An 18,759-nucleotide genomic window follows, 5' to 3' on the forward strand; every position below is an offset into this window, starting at 1 on the left:
AAAGCACTCGAGATGGAAGGGACACACACAACTGCAAATACAGACAAGCAGATGCTTGGCTATGATGGCTCACCTTGCAACACACACAGCATGTCAGTACTAAGGGGAAAGCTCTCTTGGGCAGCAAGCTGAGCACAGCTCCAGCCGAAAATGAAAAATACACAATCCCTTCAAAAGCCCTTTGCACTACTACTGACTGCAGCAAGCGCCTTGACAGTGTTAGGATAGGTGATAGAGGGTAGGAAGACAGGCCACAAGCAGGACTTGAAAGCAAAGACAGGCGATGTTTGCGTGTGATGGGAATCCAAGGAAGATTACTGTGAATCACGCATTTCAACAGCATTGTTTCTCAAAATATCAGTGGTGGAAACACAATCTACAGTGCTCTTCAAAGGCTACCTGTAACACTGGCAGAGGCATCAGAGAACCAAAAATGTATTTGCCAGGAAGATAAAGTGGGTGATCTAATCAGTCCTTTCCATCTCAAACAGCCCTGCATGATTTAAATATAGCTGGAAAAATACATCCACAATCTGACATCCCTGAAGGTATTGCCTAACTATTTCAAACTTTTATGCTCCTCTGTAATGGGCCAGATAGTCCAGCAGGAATGCTCAGAGGAAGGTACACACTCAATTTCCACAGTTCCAAACTAGTGAGAAAAACTCTTGCTCTCTAAGAAGCGTAGGAAGGATAAGAAGTAACCTTATTGCATGCAGCAAATCATGGGATATTCTTTAGAAATCTACAGGTTCAATACCTGGTTTTAAAAAAATAGAATTTTATTATGAAGTTGGAGTATTGGGGGCATTAAAAAACGTTTTTGCAAATTTAGAACTCTGTAAAATTAATTTTTTAACATTTCTAGAACTGCAGACACTAGAACATGCAGACATTAGATCATTAGAGTGCTTATTGTCTGCACTATCTTAAATCTACACGAAATTCCAATCAGACAACTTCTTTTTATCCCACAGATTCTACAGCAAGAACATCTCTCAGTTTTTATTTTAGTAATTTCTGAAAGATCTCACTAAGGTAACCTATTTGTTCCCTCTTGCAAAGCTTTCTGTACTCACTTCTCAGCTGCCACTCAGAATGACAGGTATATTTGCATGAACTTTCCCTTTTTGGCTTGAAAAGAAAGAAAAAAAACCCAAAACATTGCAATATGGGTATTAGACATCTAAGATGAAATTTCTAACCTGGATACAAATCCAAAGAGTTTCAGGTTCTCAGAAGGACTGGAAGGCATCGGATTCATCAAGTCTCGGATTCGTGCTAAGCCAGCAATTCCAACTCCAACTACCACCGTCCCAAACATTTTGCTAATCTGTCAAAAAAAAAAAAAAAAAGAAACAAGGCAACATTTTTTTTCTTGTAACAGGGACAAGCGCAACTGGGCGGGAAGGTGGGAGAATGGTTACTCTTGAACGCTGCTTTCACTGCACCAAACCTTATTCAAGTGTCAGCAAACAGCTAACAGAGATGTGATGCTATAGGCTACTGAGTACACTCATATCCCATTGAAACGGGATCAAGCAGTTCAGCCTGTCACAGGACTGGTCTTGAGATTTGCATTTAACAGCTATTAAATCACAGCTCCAGCAAAGTTCTTCCTTTCCATGAATAGAAAGCAGACTTCAAAAGTGAGACATTATTCTATCTATATTGCCACTTCCAAGCTGGAAAGGAGCCAAAGGGTTCTGCAAACCCAGCAGAGCTTTATATAAACCCCGCTGACTTCCTGAGTGTCTGCAGCACGGTGCCACACAGACAGTCCCAGCACTCAGCAGCATAGCTGTAATACTTTGGGACAGGAAGCAAAGAGCATCTTTTCATTCCCCACGTAACCACCAGCACATCCTATAATGTCAAGTTGTAACCAACCATCTAATTTGATCAAGATGCTTGCTTGACATTTCCATGCACAAAGAAAGTTCTGCCATCTCTTTAATGACAAGCAGGCATGTCTAAGATTTACATCTCCCAAATGCAATTGCTGACACAACTTGCATAATATGGAGGGTGAGACAGGTATTGATTGCACTCGCTGGCTGGGTTGCTGGGCCTCTGGCAATAAATTCTTCTGTTGGTTTTATGATTTGCTGTTAATCTGCAGAAGCACTTGGCAACTGATGAAACCTTTCAAACCCGCACTATTCCAGCACCCTGAGGACTAGCAACACTTTGTAAATTAATTGAAGATTTACAGGAAAGCGGCCTAAAATGAGTCAGGTCAGATCAGACCCTCTTCATTGTTTGTTCCTTCCATCTCATGAAAGCATTCCTTCAATCTCTCTTTCTTCTGTTTCAGTCTTCTTCCTGCCACTGCCAATCCCTTCACTTGAGTGAACTCTTTAGACTATTTACACTACTTGGCTGCAGCCCTTCACATCTTTCTGAGATTGAGATGGGTAAATGGACAACCCCCACCTTGTGCCTCTTGTCTGACAGGATCACAGTGCAGCAGCAAAGACATAAGTGACTGTTCTGACAGTGCAAAGAGGCTGACAGCTGCTGGCACAAAGGAAAAAAGATCCCCTCTCCAGTCACATGCCATGTCTGCATTCTGTTTTCCTTTAAGCTCCTGATTACGGTGCTGAATGCCACTCACTTTATATATACCAAAAAGATACAAAGGTAAAACACAGAGCAGTATGTTTAGTGTAAGAAAAGAAATCAGTGATATATCAAAGAGTTCTCTAGGGGAATTACAGTGACATTTTATCACCAAGTATTTGAGGTATGGCATGGTGACGCTATTCACCAGGGAAGAGAAGTGTGTAGGGCTAAGAGAGGAGGGGGGGGAAAAGAGGGCAATGTAACCACAAAACTCCTTTTCAGTACCACCCACAGGCAGCATCCTGGTCTCAGCTCTCCATCACATTTGCTTTTCTCAATAGCCAAAGAGAAAAAGAGAGACTTGCAGAATGACCTCAGCTGGAAGGAGCCCGAGAAGGTCACCCAATCCAAACCTCACTCAGCTGCACCAGGGCCATGCTGAGTTCTTACTGCCCCCACAGCTGCCAATCCTGCAATGTCCCATTCCCCTGCCACAGCGTTTGACCACTGTCACAATACTTTTTTAGTATTGTAAGGCTCCAAACAACCTTGATCAATGAGACTTTCAAAAGGGCGTACAATTGTTCATGCACTCTGAGTTAGATGCACAGGAGAAGTACCGATAAGATATTCTCAAGAGGTCAAAGTAACAAAAAAGATTTTACGGGCAACTTAGAAAATCAGAGATATCTGGGCAAATTTAGTGCAACATTCAATCAACAGAAAACACTTTTCAAAGCATTAACTTGGCTCATTCAACTTTGCAAACTCTAAGACAGTTAAATTTTAAGTTACTCAAAAATCCAAGAGGAGGGAATTAGAAGAGAGAGCAAGAAAGAAAAACAGAAAATATAAAGAAAAAACCAAATATAGCTACCAGCTCCTGGGTTCCAGTGGAGTACAGACAGAAATTCCAAGAGGAGGTACAGTCAAGACATCTGCCTTGCGTTCAGCCTTAAATACCCCCTGGTATTCCTGGGCCATCCCCACCAGGTGGGACTTCTGGTGTCATGTGGTCACTCAGGAGCTGAGCTAGGGGCTCCAGAGGCAGGCATGGAGCATTGCCTCTGGTGTGCCAGGGATTGGCAGCTTCTGCCAGGCTGGGATACAGGTTCTGGGGTGGGGGTGTACAGGGCAGGGCACTGCTTTGCCAGAGCAAGGCCTGACCTGCCCCTTCCTCCACACGTGCAGCCCACAACATCTCGAGACATCAATCTTTTCAGTCTCTCACAAGTCCAGCTTGAAAAGAGCTGATCTGATCATGAGCTTATTCTGAGTTCAGAATTAAGCTGTTAATATTTTTCCCATTGCCTTCAGTGGGATTGGGAGTTGGAGGCATATAGCAAATAAATTCCCCTGAACCTCCTACAGTTGTGATATTGCCAAGTGGAGGGGGGAAGTGACTACCTTCTTCAGGGAACAAAGAATGTCTCTGCAGATGCTCAGGTAGTTGAACATCAGTATTTTTGCCTCTCCTTTGAAAAAAGAATTCCCTAGTTTCTTCTGATCTCCTCAAAACTAATATTTAAGAGAAGCAAGATGATTTTAACCTAAGAACAAAATGTGCAACCTGTTGCCATAGCAACCAGCCATTTGGTCCAGGTCAAGGGTTTGGTGGCTAATATACCAAACAAAACAGCTATTTAATGTACACTCCTGAACCTTTGCTTACGCGCTTAGCTAAAAGAAAAATTGCTATGTTTGCATCCCTGCTGTGGTTTTTTATTACCCTAACTTTGCTCACACACCAAAATCTGCAGCTGCTCAGGCAGAAAATTAAACTAGGTGTTTTGCAGAACTGTTACAAACCAGGTAAGAGCAGAATAGACAATTCTCATCTGAGAGTCTAGATGGATATATAAAAATTTACTTCTTCTTTCAAACCTTTACAAGAGGAAAAGAGCTACAATAATCTTTCAACTATAAAAATTATGAAGTAGGAAAACCAAATCACAAACTGCTCTGCCTGCATGTCACACCTTTTTCTTAAAATCAGTAATCTCTGTTAAAGCTTTAACAAAAGGATTTCAGAGGCATTTTCAAGGCTGCTGAATTTCAGTTCCCATCATTCTGTAAAAGAGAATACTCATACTGTAAGTGATACAACAGTATAATGGCCAGTGTCCAAAAGTATTTTCTCTGCCTTTTCCTCATTAGCTGTATGAAAGCAAAGAGAGCTGATGAGAAGGACAGGAGAAGTCTTTCATGCTCTCATGCTGTGACTAAGGAATGCCTCCCACATCACAGCAGCACCCACCCTGGCAGGGTTGCAGGCAGCCCTGCCAGGCTCACCACAGGTCCCCTCTGAACTGGGACAAGGGGGATGGTGGCAGGCACCGACTGCTATGGGAGCTCTTCCCCACTGACAGCCAGCACAAGTGGCTCCTCTTACCAAGGAAGATGTGCCCTGCAAGACACAGAGAAAGAGCTGAGAAAGGCAAATAGCTCAAGAGGATAATTTATTCTACACCAATATATCATTGTACCAGCACTCCTCTGCTCTTGAGCTTTCTGTGCTTCTGCTGTGTATTTCCCGCATTAAATCTAGGGTACTCTGTAGCAATTAACAAAAAGAAAAAAAAGAAGTGGTTTATACCCAAATATTCTTGCAAAATTTAGTAACAAAGCAGGAATATTTAGCAACAAAACAAACAATGGAGTAAGTCCAAAGAAATCTGTCACCCAGCAACAGTGTTCCTCCCCAGCACAATCACAAGTGGGACCCTACATCTCAAAATTTCTAACACTCAGTGAGATAAGCCTGAGGGAAGTGAGGCTTATCTCTGTTTTATGCAACATCACTAAGGCCATGCAAAGTAGTGCAGAAGCATGCTAAAAGGTAGAATTCAGGAATTATCTCCCATTCAAGAAAATTTCTCATGGCATGTCTAGACATCACAGAATGAGTACAAGCATCCTCTCCTGTGATATATAAAGAATTTCAGTACGCCTCCTGCATTTTCCCTGCAGTTTTCAAATCTCATTACCACAAATATGAATGAGTTACTCACATCAGAAATCAAAATATTTTGCAGTTAATGTCACAGGTAATAGCGTAACACAGACGCAGGAGGCTTTCCTGAAGCCATCTCTGCCTGATGTTTTAAAGCGTACTGCCTAAAAGGTCACATGTATCTTAAGAGTAGCAGAAACCTCACAGATTAGAATTTAATTTGAAAATACTGGTGTCAAGGTTAGTTCACTCTGGCATACTCAGCAGTTGAACCATAAGTGTCTGAGCCTGGCTGCTGGAGGGACCCCCCTTGTACATATGAACATACATCCACACCCTCACTAGCAGACTTTCACCCTGCTCAATCAGAGAGGCAAGCGCAAGGAGACTGCTGGTGCTGTCTGTGTTTCTGTGAGTGCTCTGTCTGTGATCTGTACGTCTGGACATATACATGGTGTGTATGTATGCCCTGCATGCATGTGCTAGAAATACATTTTAAGCCTAAATATTGATCAGGACTATGGAAGTCTTGCCTCTTTCAGGCTGTTTGATTCAGCCTGATCTTTTCCTCTAACAAAAAATCTGGCTGGACTTATTGCTAGATGAAAATTGTCTGCACCTGGTGAGTTAACACAATACTTATTCTTCAAAAACCACTGGCCTATAGAACTGCATACCCATTCTTTAAGAAGAACTAGAAAGCAACCAGCCCAGCTGTGCCAAATTTTAGCAGTTTACTAGGCAGTCAGGTATGACTTTGGGGTCACCAACCACCAGGGACCACCAAAAAGACTCTAGGACAAAAGAACATATATTAAAAGGGGAGGGAAAATAAGTTAATGATTTCTGGGAAAATATTATCATATGTATGTTTATTCTGAGAAAAATCAATGAATATATATGTAAAGTATAGTATATAAACAGTACCTTTTCTGTATTCAGTGTGCATGATTTTTGGAGGAGATATCCCGTCGTGCATCTGGCCAAATAAAGAATGCTGGCTTCTTAATGCTATACAGGCATTAAGGAGTCTTTATTTTTACTGTTATTTGGTAACAGACTGGGGAAGTTTTCCAGAGTTCCTTTCAAATGGATCTGTTGTTTAGATATCATACAAAATATTTTTTCTCTTACTGCAGTAGAGCCCTGAGATGAGGATTGCAGAACCTTCCTCAGCAAAAGTTTATCGGGAAATACCGGTATTAAACAACAGCAGTCACTGTAAAATCATCAAGTTGAAAACTGGAGGTTTCTCTCAGCCCTAACTTTTTGATTTCAAATACCCAGGGACCTGTTCAGATGCTGTATTCAGGTTGGTGGTACGTGCTACAACCTGTGCCACCACATCTTGCTCTCACTGTCTCCCCTTAGCATGAAACATCTGCCCAGAACACAGAGAGTTGAAGCTGGACAGAGTGGATTATGTTAGTGTCATTATTTAGAAAGGAAAAACACACAATACTCCAATTTAGCAGCCTACTCAAAAGCATAAATACTTTTTTTCTGCAGCAAACCAGTTATGCACTTTAACTTCTGTATATCCTGAAGTATGTCCTGGAAGGAGGCCCTGCACAGGTTCCCAATTGAAAATCTCAAATAAAAAGGAAAAAAAAATGTTTTAATTCAGTTAGCATGATGGATTATTTTTGCTCTGCTTTAGAATAGTAAAGTTTTTACATGAAAAAGTCAGAAAGGTAACCCCCAACACTCTTTGCCACTTGTCTTCAAAACATTAATTGAACATAAAATGAGAATCAGAAATTTTCTCAAAGACCTGCAAAGACCATTTACAGTCTCCACATTTCAGAGGAAAACTGCAGCACATAGAAGTAATAGAGCAATTTGCAAATGTATGTTTTCCTTGAGAGTTGTTTGTTATGGACTTAAATATCTACCCTGACCAGCACCTCTTCATCTCTCCCACTTATCTCTCTGGTGATCACAGCCCAGGCCACAGCCTTCTGACAGGCACAGCAGCTCTGCTGAGTGAGTTATAACTCCCACAGAGGTTTGCCAGCAGAAAACAATCTCTCATCCTGACTGGCACCACTGTACTTTGGAAACAGCCAGAGGGGACTTACGCTCTTGGCTTTCAAATGCCACTTGGAACAATACACCTGCATTTTTTTACATTTATATGCAGGTTCACCAATTAAATTACAGTTTTCCAGCTGATTGCCAAAGTTGAAGTTGATATAGTTACATTGATACATGGACAGATGCTGTGTTAAGCTGCCAAACAAGCACCTTTACTCTAACCAGCAGATGGCTGATAATAAAGAACTGCATTTATAACAGATAGGCTGTCTCCAGCATTAATACCTGAGCAGGGGGAAAGCTTTTATTTAAACACAGTTCTGCTAACTCTGGAGTCTGCAGTGGTCCTGACACCCATCGCATGGCTGCTTTCTAGAGCCTGCAACTCCATACTTGAAGCAATATCATCTCACAAAAGTAATATAAAACCATGAGAAGTACTGAAAAAATCTGAAGATCTGGTTTTAATGTGCGACATATTCTACACTATGGAGGACTGAAACAGAAGTTCTGGATGTACATGCATGGCTAAGAATGACCATTTTGTTCTGTTCTCTTGCCTGTAGTCACCCTTTGTGATTTAGTTGCTAGTCTGAAGAGGAGAAACACTTTTAAAATAGCTTTTCAACATATCTCTGGAACCTATCATCAGTCAGACTCATTTTGTTTGAAACTCAAATTACATTTCAATATACCTACACTGCTAAGTTTGAAACTATGAAGAAAGTAGTGAGCCTGCTTAGGGGAACCTGAAAAATTAATTATAGATAGATATGAAGAACTCAGTTTTTATTTTATAAAAATATCTCCGTAAAAAAAATTAAACCCTTACTTAAAATAATTTTCAAGGAACTGCTCTTGACTGAATTACAGAATGTCTTGTGAAACTTCTGGTGGTAAATAAACAATTGCATATAACTGCAGCCCTCATCACTGCTACTGTTTAAGCAAAAGGCTGCTTGTACGTGGCTAATTAGCATATGCCCTAAAGCAAAGGGAGCCACAAAAACGTCCCCAAATTTCTTTCAGGTTTTAATGTTCTATAACAGTTTTTTGAAAGTGAATTTGACATAGTGATAGAAGAAGAGAAGAGCAGAACATTTTAACAAGCAACAAGTCAATTACTTGGAGTAAAGTCCATCCAGGAGAACATGCTGTTTAGGAGTTATCAGTGATTCACAGATTCTAATTTTCCATGTGACCAAAGAAGAGTATTGCTACACTACTGATCTCTGCCTGAGAAAATAACCCTGAATAAAGCTAAAAATAGTACTAACTCAAAAAAGATAGAAAAAAGCATGAAACATCCTCTACCACATTTTTGACCTTAACATCTGCGTAAACACTAAAGTTATCATGAAGCAGCAACTCTGCCAGGTCCCTGGGGACCATAAGCCATGTCCCCTAGCTTCCATGTAGAGCAATAAAGCCCCCAGAGTAAAGTCTCTGTGCAGCTAAGTGTCTGAACACTAATTACTGAGACTCTGCTTAAACACCTACTTCATACAAAGGAATTGCTGTTTCATGCTGACTGTTATGCTGTTCAAAATTGAATGCCTTTTGCCTTTTTTTTTTTTTTTTTTTTTTTACTAATAATTGGAGAACTACTTATCCATACCTTTATTTCTGGAAAATTGTCAGAGCTAATCACAAGAGGTGTAGATGACAGGACAGCACATGGGACATGCCCAAGAATTTCAGGCCATTCCCTTCCCTCACTTATGCTGGCCATTTTGTTTTTGCTGTGTCACCTACTAAGAGAAGAGGCTTCTCCATCTCACTTGACAGACTGACATGTGCTTTGCAGATAAACTCTAATGCCAGAAGAGGTTTCCAACCTTTTGCTATAACATGACTAGAAGTGAATGATGAACAGTCACAGAAAAATGTTCTGAAATATTTTCTCAATTACTACATCTGCCCCTGCATTTTCATGCCAATTACTGCAGTCCTTTCTACAAGCTCTTTTTTCTTCAGAGGGTCTAAAGAATGCAGAGAAGGGCTGGGCAGAAGCAGGAAAGCTGTATTTCCAGGTTGTATTCTTACTGTCTCACAGAAGTTCACTCGTTGACCCAAGGCAAGCAAAACACACCCCCTTTTCCTATCAGTCCCAGAAGAGTGGGAACCTCTCTCTTCTGTAAAGCACTTTCAGACCTACTGACAATAAGAGCAGTGTAAGAAGTAAGTAAGTATTATTACAACCTCTCTTCTTCACTACAGGAAATCCCACACAGATCAGATATCTAGAAAACATGACTATAAATAAAGTTTGCACTGAAATATCTACATATATGCCTATCACATGCCCCACGATAAACAACAAAGCAATAGGTTTCTTCTTTTCCTTCTCTTGTTTAATTAATCTGAAACTCAAATCTTAAAAGGAATTATATGCTTGCCTAGCTTTAATCACAACTAATCCCATTGATCTCAATGGGATTAGGAAATTTAGAAAGTTTTTGCTGTTGACTGTAATATTAGTATACAAACAAAACACATATCCAGCTACAAGAATGTTCTTTTAATATCCTTATGGACTCAACCCAATAGATGATATCTATCTTCCGGTCCACTAAAGGTCACTGCATCCCAGATCTCTACCAGGTTGACCTATTTTCTGAATCCCCCTAACAAAAAAAGCACTCCTACTACATGTTGCAGTCACAATAAAGATATTGCTTACCATAGCTGATGAAACCCTCTGCCTGCATTGCTAGCATGACAGCAGCACATAACACTGAAGGCCTGCTTCATACCCTCTTCAAAAAACCAATAAATACACAGAATTTAGCTAGTCAGACAAGTGTAACGTTTTAGATGACTTTCTCATCCCCTAACCCAGAAAAAAAAAATCTTCACCCTTCTAAAACGAATTGAGGGTGATATAAAATTGTTTTTTCATTAATAACTAGATTGTGATAATTTAGGAAATAGATAAACTTTTGCATAATGTTGCAATGTTAAAAACCGTGCCCTATAGCCTCTGTCATTTTATCAGTCTACCATTCAGTAGAGACTGAAAAATGCAATGATTGCTATCCATTCCCATTACCTTCTGGAAATCTATCAATGTCATAAATTGCTTGAGAGCAGGGAAAAACAGAGGTTTTGAAAGAAAAGTAATTATATCAGCTACTCCCTTCTAACTTTAGAGCTCAATACTTTTCATCTTAATGAACAACACTCAAGTACCACACAGGACAGCCTCTCATGAAGAGTTAGTCTGCATTTCAGTGTGCTTCAGCAGTCAAGTAGTTGTGAAGTACAACTCATCTGTTAAAATTGTCCTCAGAGAGCAAACTCCTTTTCCGAGGCATCAGCCACTAGAGGGGGTATTTGGTATCTTACCTAAAACCCGATTAAAAAGTAAATTAAAAATATTAAGAAGGTTACAGAAAACCTCTAAAAGCATATTTCCCACAGTATTGCAACTGCACATTCGATTCTATGCAAAGTGTTTTAGGAAGAACAACGCTTTATTTGTGTATAACTGAATACAATGCAAAAGCAAACCCCACATCTCACAATTCCTAGGTTTACCCACATCAAACCCTGCGATTCCTGCACAGATGTAGTTTTATATGCAAAGACAGCTAAAATACCACTAGTTTTGATTTGACTGTACAGTCAGTCAGATCTGAGCACGCCAAAACCAGACCCTTTAAGCATGCCAAGTAGAACAGTACTCAGGCTCACACTCAGGGTTAAAAAGCAAGCGAAAGAACAACCTACAAATTGGTTCCTATTTACAACTGTCTGCCTCTTTACAGATTCACCATCACTAGATTTATTGTTGCATAAAGTCTCCAAAAGGACCACAAAAAACTGTCATCAAATTGGTCCAACATCAGGCAAAGTATAAGACTACTTGGCTAAAGCCACTCCAAAGCTACTTATATTTAAAACATGTCTAAAGAAAGATGGACATATATTTCAGCTCCTGAACATAAGTGTGCAATGAATACAAAACTCGTAATAAATTATAAACCAACTTGATGATTGAATTCACACAACGCCACTAGCTGCAGAGAGTACAGGATGGATTGTGCCAGGATATTAATGGTATCATAGCTTCTACATACTTTTTTAAATCTCATCCATTTGGGACCAGTGAAGCTGCTGGCAATTTCAAAGACCCTCTCCAAAAATCTATGTAAAAATAACTATAATTGGGTAATAGACTTAAACACCACCCCTGCCTTCTTTATTTCCTTACAGTCTGCCTTCAAAGATGTGAGCTAGAAGGTTTTACTGAAGCTGACTGCCTGTTCAGAGTAGTATTTTAAATGCACAGTTTACTCAGAACCAGCATTGCCGTGTAACCGGATAAGAGAACCCAGTATCACTCTTCTTTCCTCTGCCACATCATAGTGGACTATTACTTTATAACAACTGTGGCTGAACAAAGGGATAATTTTCTGTCACAGGCAGGATCTGCACAAGCACCTGATTTTGAAATGACTAAAACAGCTATTGTGAAGATTCAAGCGCAGACAATGCTCTGGGCACTGGAAGAGGGAAATATACCTTTTAAAAGAGGCAGAAAAATAACAGGATCATGAAAACAGGAGGATTTCCAGGAATGAATGCTTCCATTTGAAACATAATGCAAACATTACTCTCTTTTTCCCTGATTTTACTAGGCTGTACCCATCCCATTTTTTCTCCCATATTTTGGTGAAATGAGTTAACAGTTACATTTTTAAGAGAAAAGCTTTGTCCCCCACCTCAAGTTCATGCCCTTAACTGCATCATTCCTTTAAACAGCCAAAGAGGTCGCTGAGTTCTGAAAAGAAGACTGTGGCTTTACTGAACTACCACCCTCCTGTGCCACCAACAGTAACATAAACACAATTCTAAAATGTCACAGCATTACTTTTTTCAGCCTTTCTCCTTTCTAAAATGTCTGTCTAAATACCTTCTTCTCTTCTTAGCTTCTTTCTGCTAACTAAACTCAAGAAAGCATTTTGAGGTTCTGGGAAAGAAGGCTGGAAGATTAATATTTATTATTTAAGCCATCCATATCTCAGGCATGACTGTGGCCCCTCCATAAAACTAGTTTCAAACACAAAATTTCTTTATCACTAGAAATGGAAAACACAAGGCACCTTACATTAATATGATAAACACAAACAGTACAGGTGGGCATCTCTAAGTTGTCACTGATTTATGGATGCCCATCTAAGACATTAGATACTAAATCTCTGTTCTTCCCTCCCATGGTCAGACTTGAGTACATAAAGGCAGAAGCAGAACCTCAGCAGCTCAGAAAATGTGAATGACAACTGTCGCAATAATCCATTCTCAGATCCACTGGTTTTGTTTAGGATCAAATTGAGTTGGACAAAGAATGTGACAGTGTGGCCAAATCACAGCTTGAGTCAAACTTAGAGATCATAAGCCATTTACTACACTTGCTATAAGGTTGGATGGCTTTTTATCTTGATGGATCTGTTTTTCACTCTGGAATAGGAAAGTTTATTCCAGATAGGCATATAAGCCATAAAAAGATCATCTACGAGCTGGATATTCAAAATAATAGTCATGAGCATGCAGTAAAGGAATGTGCTTTGCACTTCTTTTTCTTAGAACAGCAGAATGGCTTGGCTTGGAAGGAACCTTTAAAGATCATCTAGTCCACCCCCCCTGCTACGAGTGTGATGTTTCCCTTTTTCCAGCCACTGGGACCTTCACCTGATTGCCACGACTTTTCAAATATGATGGAGAGTGACTTGGCAACTGCATCAGTTCTTCCTGTTCATAATGATTCTCTTGATGAAAAAGGCCACCAGTCAGTAGGGTTATATGAGATCCCACAGGCAAAAGATGAAGAGTCTCATTGAGTAGTGATTTAACCAAAAGAAACTTGAACTCTGGTTTATCTGCACCTTCATGCTTCCTTAGGAGTTGACAACTTAAGAGCACCTAGGATAGGAGGACTTTCCCTCCTGTGCTTAAAGAGAAGAAAATTTTGTTTCTGATATTACAGGTGATTTGATGGTGGGAAGGTCCAGCCATCCCAAGCGACAGGGATGGGTGACATGAAGCAGACCATCAGCTGTTTCTGAAAGGCGCTCCCTGCCTGAGTACATGAACACAAAAAAGAAAAAAGGTGACTCATACATCTCCCCCGTGCAAAATTCAGCCTTCTTCAAAGATACCAGCTGTGTCCATCAGTATCCTTTCTGATGAAGTCTTATCAGAAAAACTGGGCTCAGAGCAGCCAGAGAATTACGTGGCCACATCCCCTGCTTATGGGGCAAGAGGAGAAAGGAAGCTCTTACCTACCCTAAAACAAAGGATAAGCCACTTTAAGCCCTGTTTATATTATCATATAATACGGCTATTTTTATGGTTCTTTTGCTATGTCTTTATTTTATCTATATTGTGAATATTACTAGGTCAGACTGTCACCAGGACCTATTCAAGAAGAACTGGGTTGGAAACACATGGCAGAATACTATTATTTTTAAACAATAAGTAGAGTCAGGCAAATGACCTATTTTTTTTGAAAATATTTATTCAAAAACCCTCAGCCTTAAGGTCTCATTTCAGATGCCAGGCATATAAGAACAGGCAGTACATCTTAATTTGCAAATACTGGACTAAATGCATAGATAGCTATTTCTTTTCTCCAAGCAAGTAAATAAATCTAAAACAGACTTTAAAAAAAAATCCAAATGAAAAACACATTTCCTAGGGCAAACATTTTCAGTAACTGCTGGGATCAGTTATCCTGACTTTTGGATGATGAACCTGAGACATTGCAGATACCTCGGGACTGTTTTTAACACATACTGCACTCCGGGACTGCAAATACAAGTACTCCATACTTACCAAAACCAGGCCTAACTCTGTCTCACACTGAACAAGAATGAAAGTAGAAAAAGCCCATAATGACCTACAATGTCAGAAGTGTATCACTCTGGTTTCTAGCCTCATCACTTAACAGTGAATTATCAACAGTATGGAATTCCTTTTATCCATGTTCCAATTACCTGAGTTCTTCACAGATTTTTGCCACTAAAGAATCAAAACTTTAGAGGAAGACAAAAACCAGGAATTAATTTGCTGTCTCTATCCAAATTTTATTAATCTGGTTTACTGACAACAACAAAACCAAAACAAATAAACAAACCACAACCCCTCCACCTCAATCCTTCATACATTTATATCTTCTGTCACCAAGAGCAAACACTAAGTACAGAGAGATCTCTAACATGCTGATCCCACTTCCAGCTGTACACAATTGTGCTGTGTCTGAGAAAAATCAGCTAATTATTCCAAAGACAAGTACAAGCAAGCTACCAAGATCTCAATGTTCATCACCAAATAACGGTCTGTCACTAATCAGCGTCAGAGCCTGCAAAGGACAGTAAATACTGACTAAAAGCTGCTTTCCCTAGCAACAGAAAGGGAAATATCACTTCTAACAGAGCTAAGAGACATCCATGACATTTTAACTAGAATGACTGTGGTCTCAACTTACCCCTCACATACTGTAGTACCTCTTCCTTTCTGTTACTTGGGAATTATTCAATAATCCATGTTCTTTCTGGCAGCTTTTCTCTCCTCTCATTCACAGAACAGAGGTAATGACTAGATGATAAAGATACCTCTATACCCACATATTTCACAGAGAGGGAAAGCTAATAATGTGGTAACATTACTTAAGCCATGCGAAGTTCTTATTTTATTAGCCAGTGCTGTGCAGCCTTTAATTTAGCATTTAGGTTAGTTACTATAATAGGAACATTAGCTGCCACAAACTGGCTCCTTATAACTGGTTAATAAAGCTACGCTGAGAAGAAAGAAAAAAAAAAGAAAAAACTTATGCTAATTGTTCAACTCATGTTGTTAAAGTGGTGGGTTGTGCTCATCTGGAGGAACAGGATTAGCAAATGCATTTCATTATCTTTCCCAGTCAGGTGCGTTTTCTGCAATGTTTTCTAATTAGCACAGTAGATCTCTGAGTTGCAAACACTAGTCTAAGGAACACTTAAGTTCACTTAGACAAGGAGCCAAAGCTCTTTTTGCTTAGAGAGCAGAGAGAAAACAAGTCAAATATACATTTTTCTTTTTATTATAATTGCACTTATTTTATAGAGCTTTAAGATAGAAGTCCCACACTTTGGCTTTACAGGCATGAGAACATTTGCCACAGTTCAAGGCCAGCTCCAGAGGCATGACACAGCTCCTCAACAACCTTTGTTCTGCTAAGTTACAACAAGGCATGAGTATTTCCAGAGTGGGGTTTTGTTGATTTTGTTTTTTGTTGGTTTTTTTTAACTAGAGGATTAAACTGCAAGAGTGCCTTGGCTTTCACACTGTTTTTCTTTCCTAAGCCCTATTGCTTCCCCACACAGTGAAGAAACCTTTTTAGTGCCTCACTTAATAAGGTGTACTATGAGCTTAATGTAAGTTCTTTTAACACTCTACCTGCAAGTTTCAGAAAGAACTATGGTTGCCTGAAAATCCAAGGTGAAAGTTTTCCACAATCCTGCATACGTTGATGTTTCTGTATGCTGTGTAAAACACAGGAACTCCTTCCTCATGCCATCATTCTCCCACTATCACACCCATCCAACCTCTGTTAGTTTCTCTATTTATTCCCAATTTTGTTTAGTTTTATCTCCTGTTGCCCGACTGCTGACTTCGCCAAGGATGGCAGTGCAGAGACAGCTTCAGTGGACCACAGTAGTGATAATGGCAAACACTCTCTTGAAGTTTCCTACAACTAACCTGCACAATACAGAGTACAATATTCCCACTACAAGATGGATGAAACTCAGGTGACTTTAGAGCCATCATTAAAAAGCAAAAATGCCAACCTGCATTCCAGTCCTGCGTCTTACTAACATCCTGACACCCTGGTGCAAGATGGAAAACTATTCCCATTTTAATTTGAAAACTGGATAATTATTATCAGTTAATTTATCCATTTATCTTCACTTGTTTTGACAAGGCCGGTAAACTTTTAGTGCAGAGAGCAAAGGAATCCTATTCTCATCTGCAGAGCTTAGTTTTCAAAGTCTGAGGATACAGCACATATTCTTCACGACAAAAAAAAAAGTCTGCCCTTTGATATTTAAAATTAAATTACTTAGAGCTGAAGGAGGTGGTCTTTTTGGCTCATTGGGTTTGGGGGAGTCAGGAGTGGGTGTTATTTTCACAGCACAAATAGGAAAATAACGAGAACACTAAGAAGTTGAAAACTACAAATATTGAGTCTCCTTTCTAGCTCTACAAAATAAGCACTGTCAGTCCTTTAAGGATAACACAAACCATACTTCATTGAATTAAACTCCAACTCTTTACAAATGGTAACTCAGTTCACTCTTTGAAGGAACAGAGATTTGTATCAGAAAACAAGTTTCTTGACCATTTAAATGTGAACCCCGGAAGAAGAGTCTAGAAAAATCAGCACTCCAGAATAAGGGAAGTTTCCTGATCCAATAGCAAGAAATTTTGAAGTATTTTACTAAAAATTATAATTGCATTAGTAATATATAATAATTTATTTATTAATAATTATTCTTTTAAGTGATACGCAGTACTTGTGACAGTTTTTAGTAAGACTAAGGCTTTCTTACATGTGCTGAAAATAGTTTAATTAACCCATTTATATAATTAATAATCTATTAATCCATTGGTCTTCATATGATGAAGATTAAACTTCAAGTTGGATTTACATTATTGAAACATATTTGTCTTCATTTTCTCATTTATCGACACAAATGACAGAAAGATGTTCAAACCCTGTGTTATTGATTTTTGGCACAATGTCATTCCGCATTCACAACTGTAACCCCAGATCCAACAGTTGAAAGACTATCTTTATTCCACAAAACTTAATTTGACAAATCAGTGCAAGGAAATGGAAAAAAATTGTTTCACACAAAATCAGTTCATTAAACTGTTGCCCTAATTAATACTGGTTGGTTGGGGTTCTTCAACAAGCTTCAACACAAAAGTTCAGCAGGATGCCAGGAGTTACATAAAGGCTGAGCTTGTCCTTTCACTGTGTAGAGGCTACGCATCTTCTTTTTTTTTAACCTAGAGATAAGTGATAGCTATGACTAGAACATAAAGTAATTAAGTGTTAATGTGTTTTACACACGGATTCTGTACCATATCTGACTACATAAAAATCACCTTTCTCCCACCAAATGAAATATGGCCCCACCATGTCCCTTTACGAAAGGAAAATATTCTCATTCTCACTTTACACATGGGGAAACTGTGGTACAGCCTGCTTGATGGTCTGCTGTTTCAGAAGGGAGCACCAAATGACTACAGTAAACATGGATTTTCACAGGACTGGAAGGAAGCTCAGCGTTTCTAAAAAGAAGTCCAGTTTGTAGTAAAGGTTTTATATGATCTCTCATCATGCAGTGCCCGGGCCACTCGAAGATGCTACTTGGTTAATTCCACATCATTTACAGGCTAGCACTCTGCTTCACTGCAACCAGGGCGTTATTCCAAACAAAGGGCTTTTCCCTTTTTTCCCTCGTCTCTGCTTCCTCCTCCCCAGATGGCGGCCCGGACCCTTTGGTGCGGAGGGTGTCGGAGCAGCTAGGACAACGTGACTTGCAGGACTCCCCCAATCCTCCGCAACCGAGGGGGAAACGCCGGTGGCGAGCAATCCTGGGGAGGCGAGGAACAGAAAAGGAAAACCCTCTTCCAAATCCTAATCACGGCTAGCACGGATTAAGCCATAGGCACTAACCTCTTCAACTGCCAGAAGAGAAACGCGTCCTGTTCAATGATCTTCCGCTCCCCGCAGCTCCTCCTTATACAACGCTCCGCAGCTCCGGCATTTCACCGCCCGCACGCCCCGTCCTGGCGTGGCGGCAACACCCCCTGGGCCGGGAATCCAATACGGCGCTGCAGGGGCGGGCCGAAGCCGGGGGCAGCTGGTGCAGCGCTGAGACTGGGAGCAAAGCTCCCGGGAAGCTGCACGTGGCTAGCCGGGAGCTGGCACCTCCCCGGGGACCTGGGCAAGACCCCCCCCGGTTTTAAGCGCAGTGGTCCCTCTGATGCAGGATTTCCAAACTGATAAAGTACATAGCAATAAACCCTGTTTATACGCTTAATATGCCTCTGTAGCTGCAGCCGTTGAGAAATAATAGGAAACAAGGAATTTAGGATTGTCTGTGTATTGAAATCAGCTACAATAGAATGCTGAACTAACAGACCACAAG

General features: G+C 40.1%; 1 protein-coding gene across 3 annotated transcripts in view; it reads right to left on the reverse strand.

Moving 5' to 3' along the window:
• LOC116997656 (biliverdin reductase A-like) overlaps nucleotides 1–18,507 on the reverse strand; it is a 50,408-nt gene extending 31,901 nt beyond the window's left edge. Inside the window, exons 1-2 of one of the 3 annotated variants that reach the window (XM_033062726.2) lie at nucleotides 18,285–18,507; nucleotides 1,206–1,333 (exon numbers count right to left, since the gene is read on the reverse strand). In XM_033062726.2, the coding sequence (XP_032918617.1) occupies nucleotides 1,206–1,324 (119 nt within the window). In that variant the 5' untranslated portion in view covers nucleotides 1,325–1,333; nucleotides 18,285–18,507. The remainder of the gene's footprint in view (nucleotides 1–1,205; nucleotides 1,334–18,284) is intronic. The other 2 variants (XM_033062708.2, XM_033062716.2) reach the window with 2 other exon arrangements.
• Nucleotides 18,508–18,759: the final 252 nt, after the last annotated feature.

This window comes from Catharus ustulatus, chromosome 1 (genome assembly GCF_009819885.2).
Source record: "Catharus ustulatus isolate bCatUst1 chromosome 1, bCatUst1.pri.v2, whole genome shotgun sequence".
Lineage (NCBI taxonomy): Eukaryota > Metazoa > Chordata > Aves > Passeriformes > Turdidae > Catharus > Catharus ustulatus.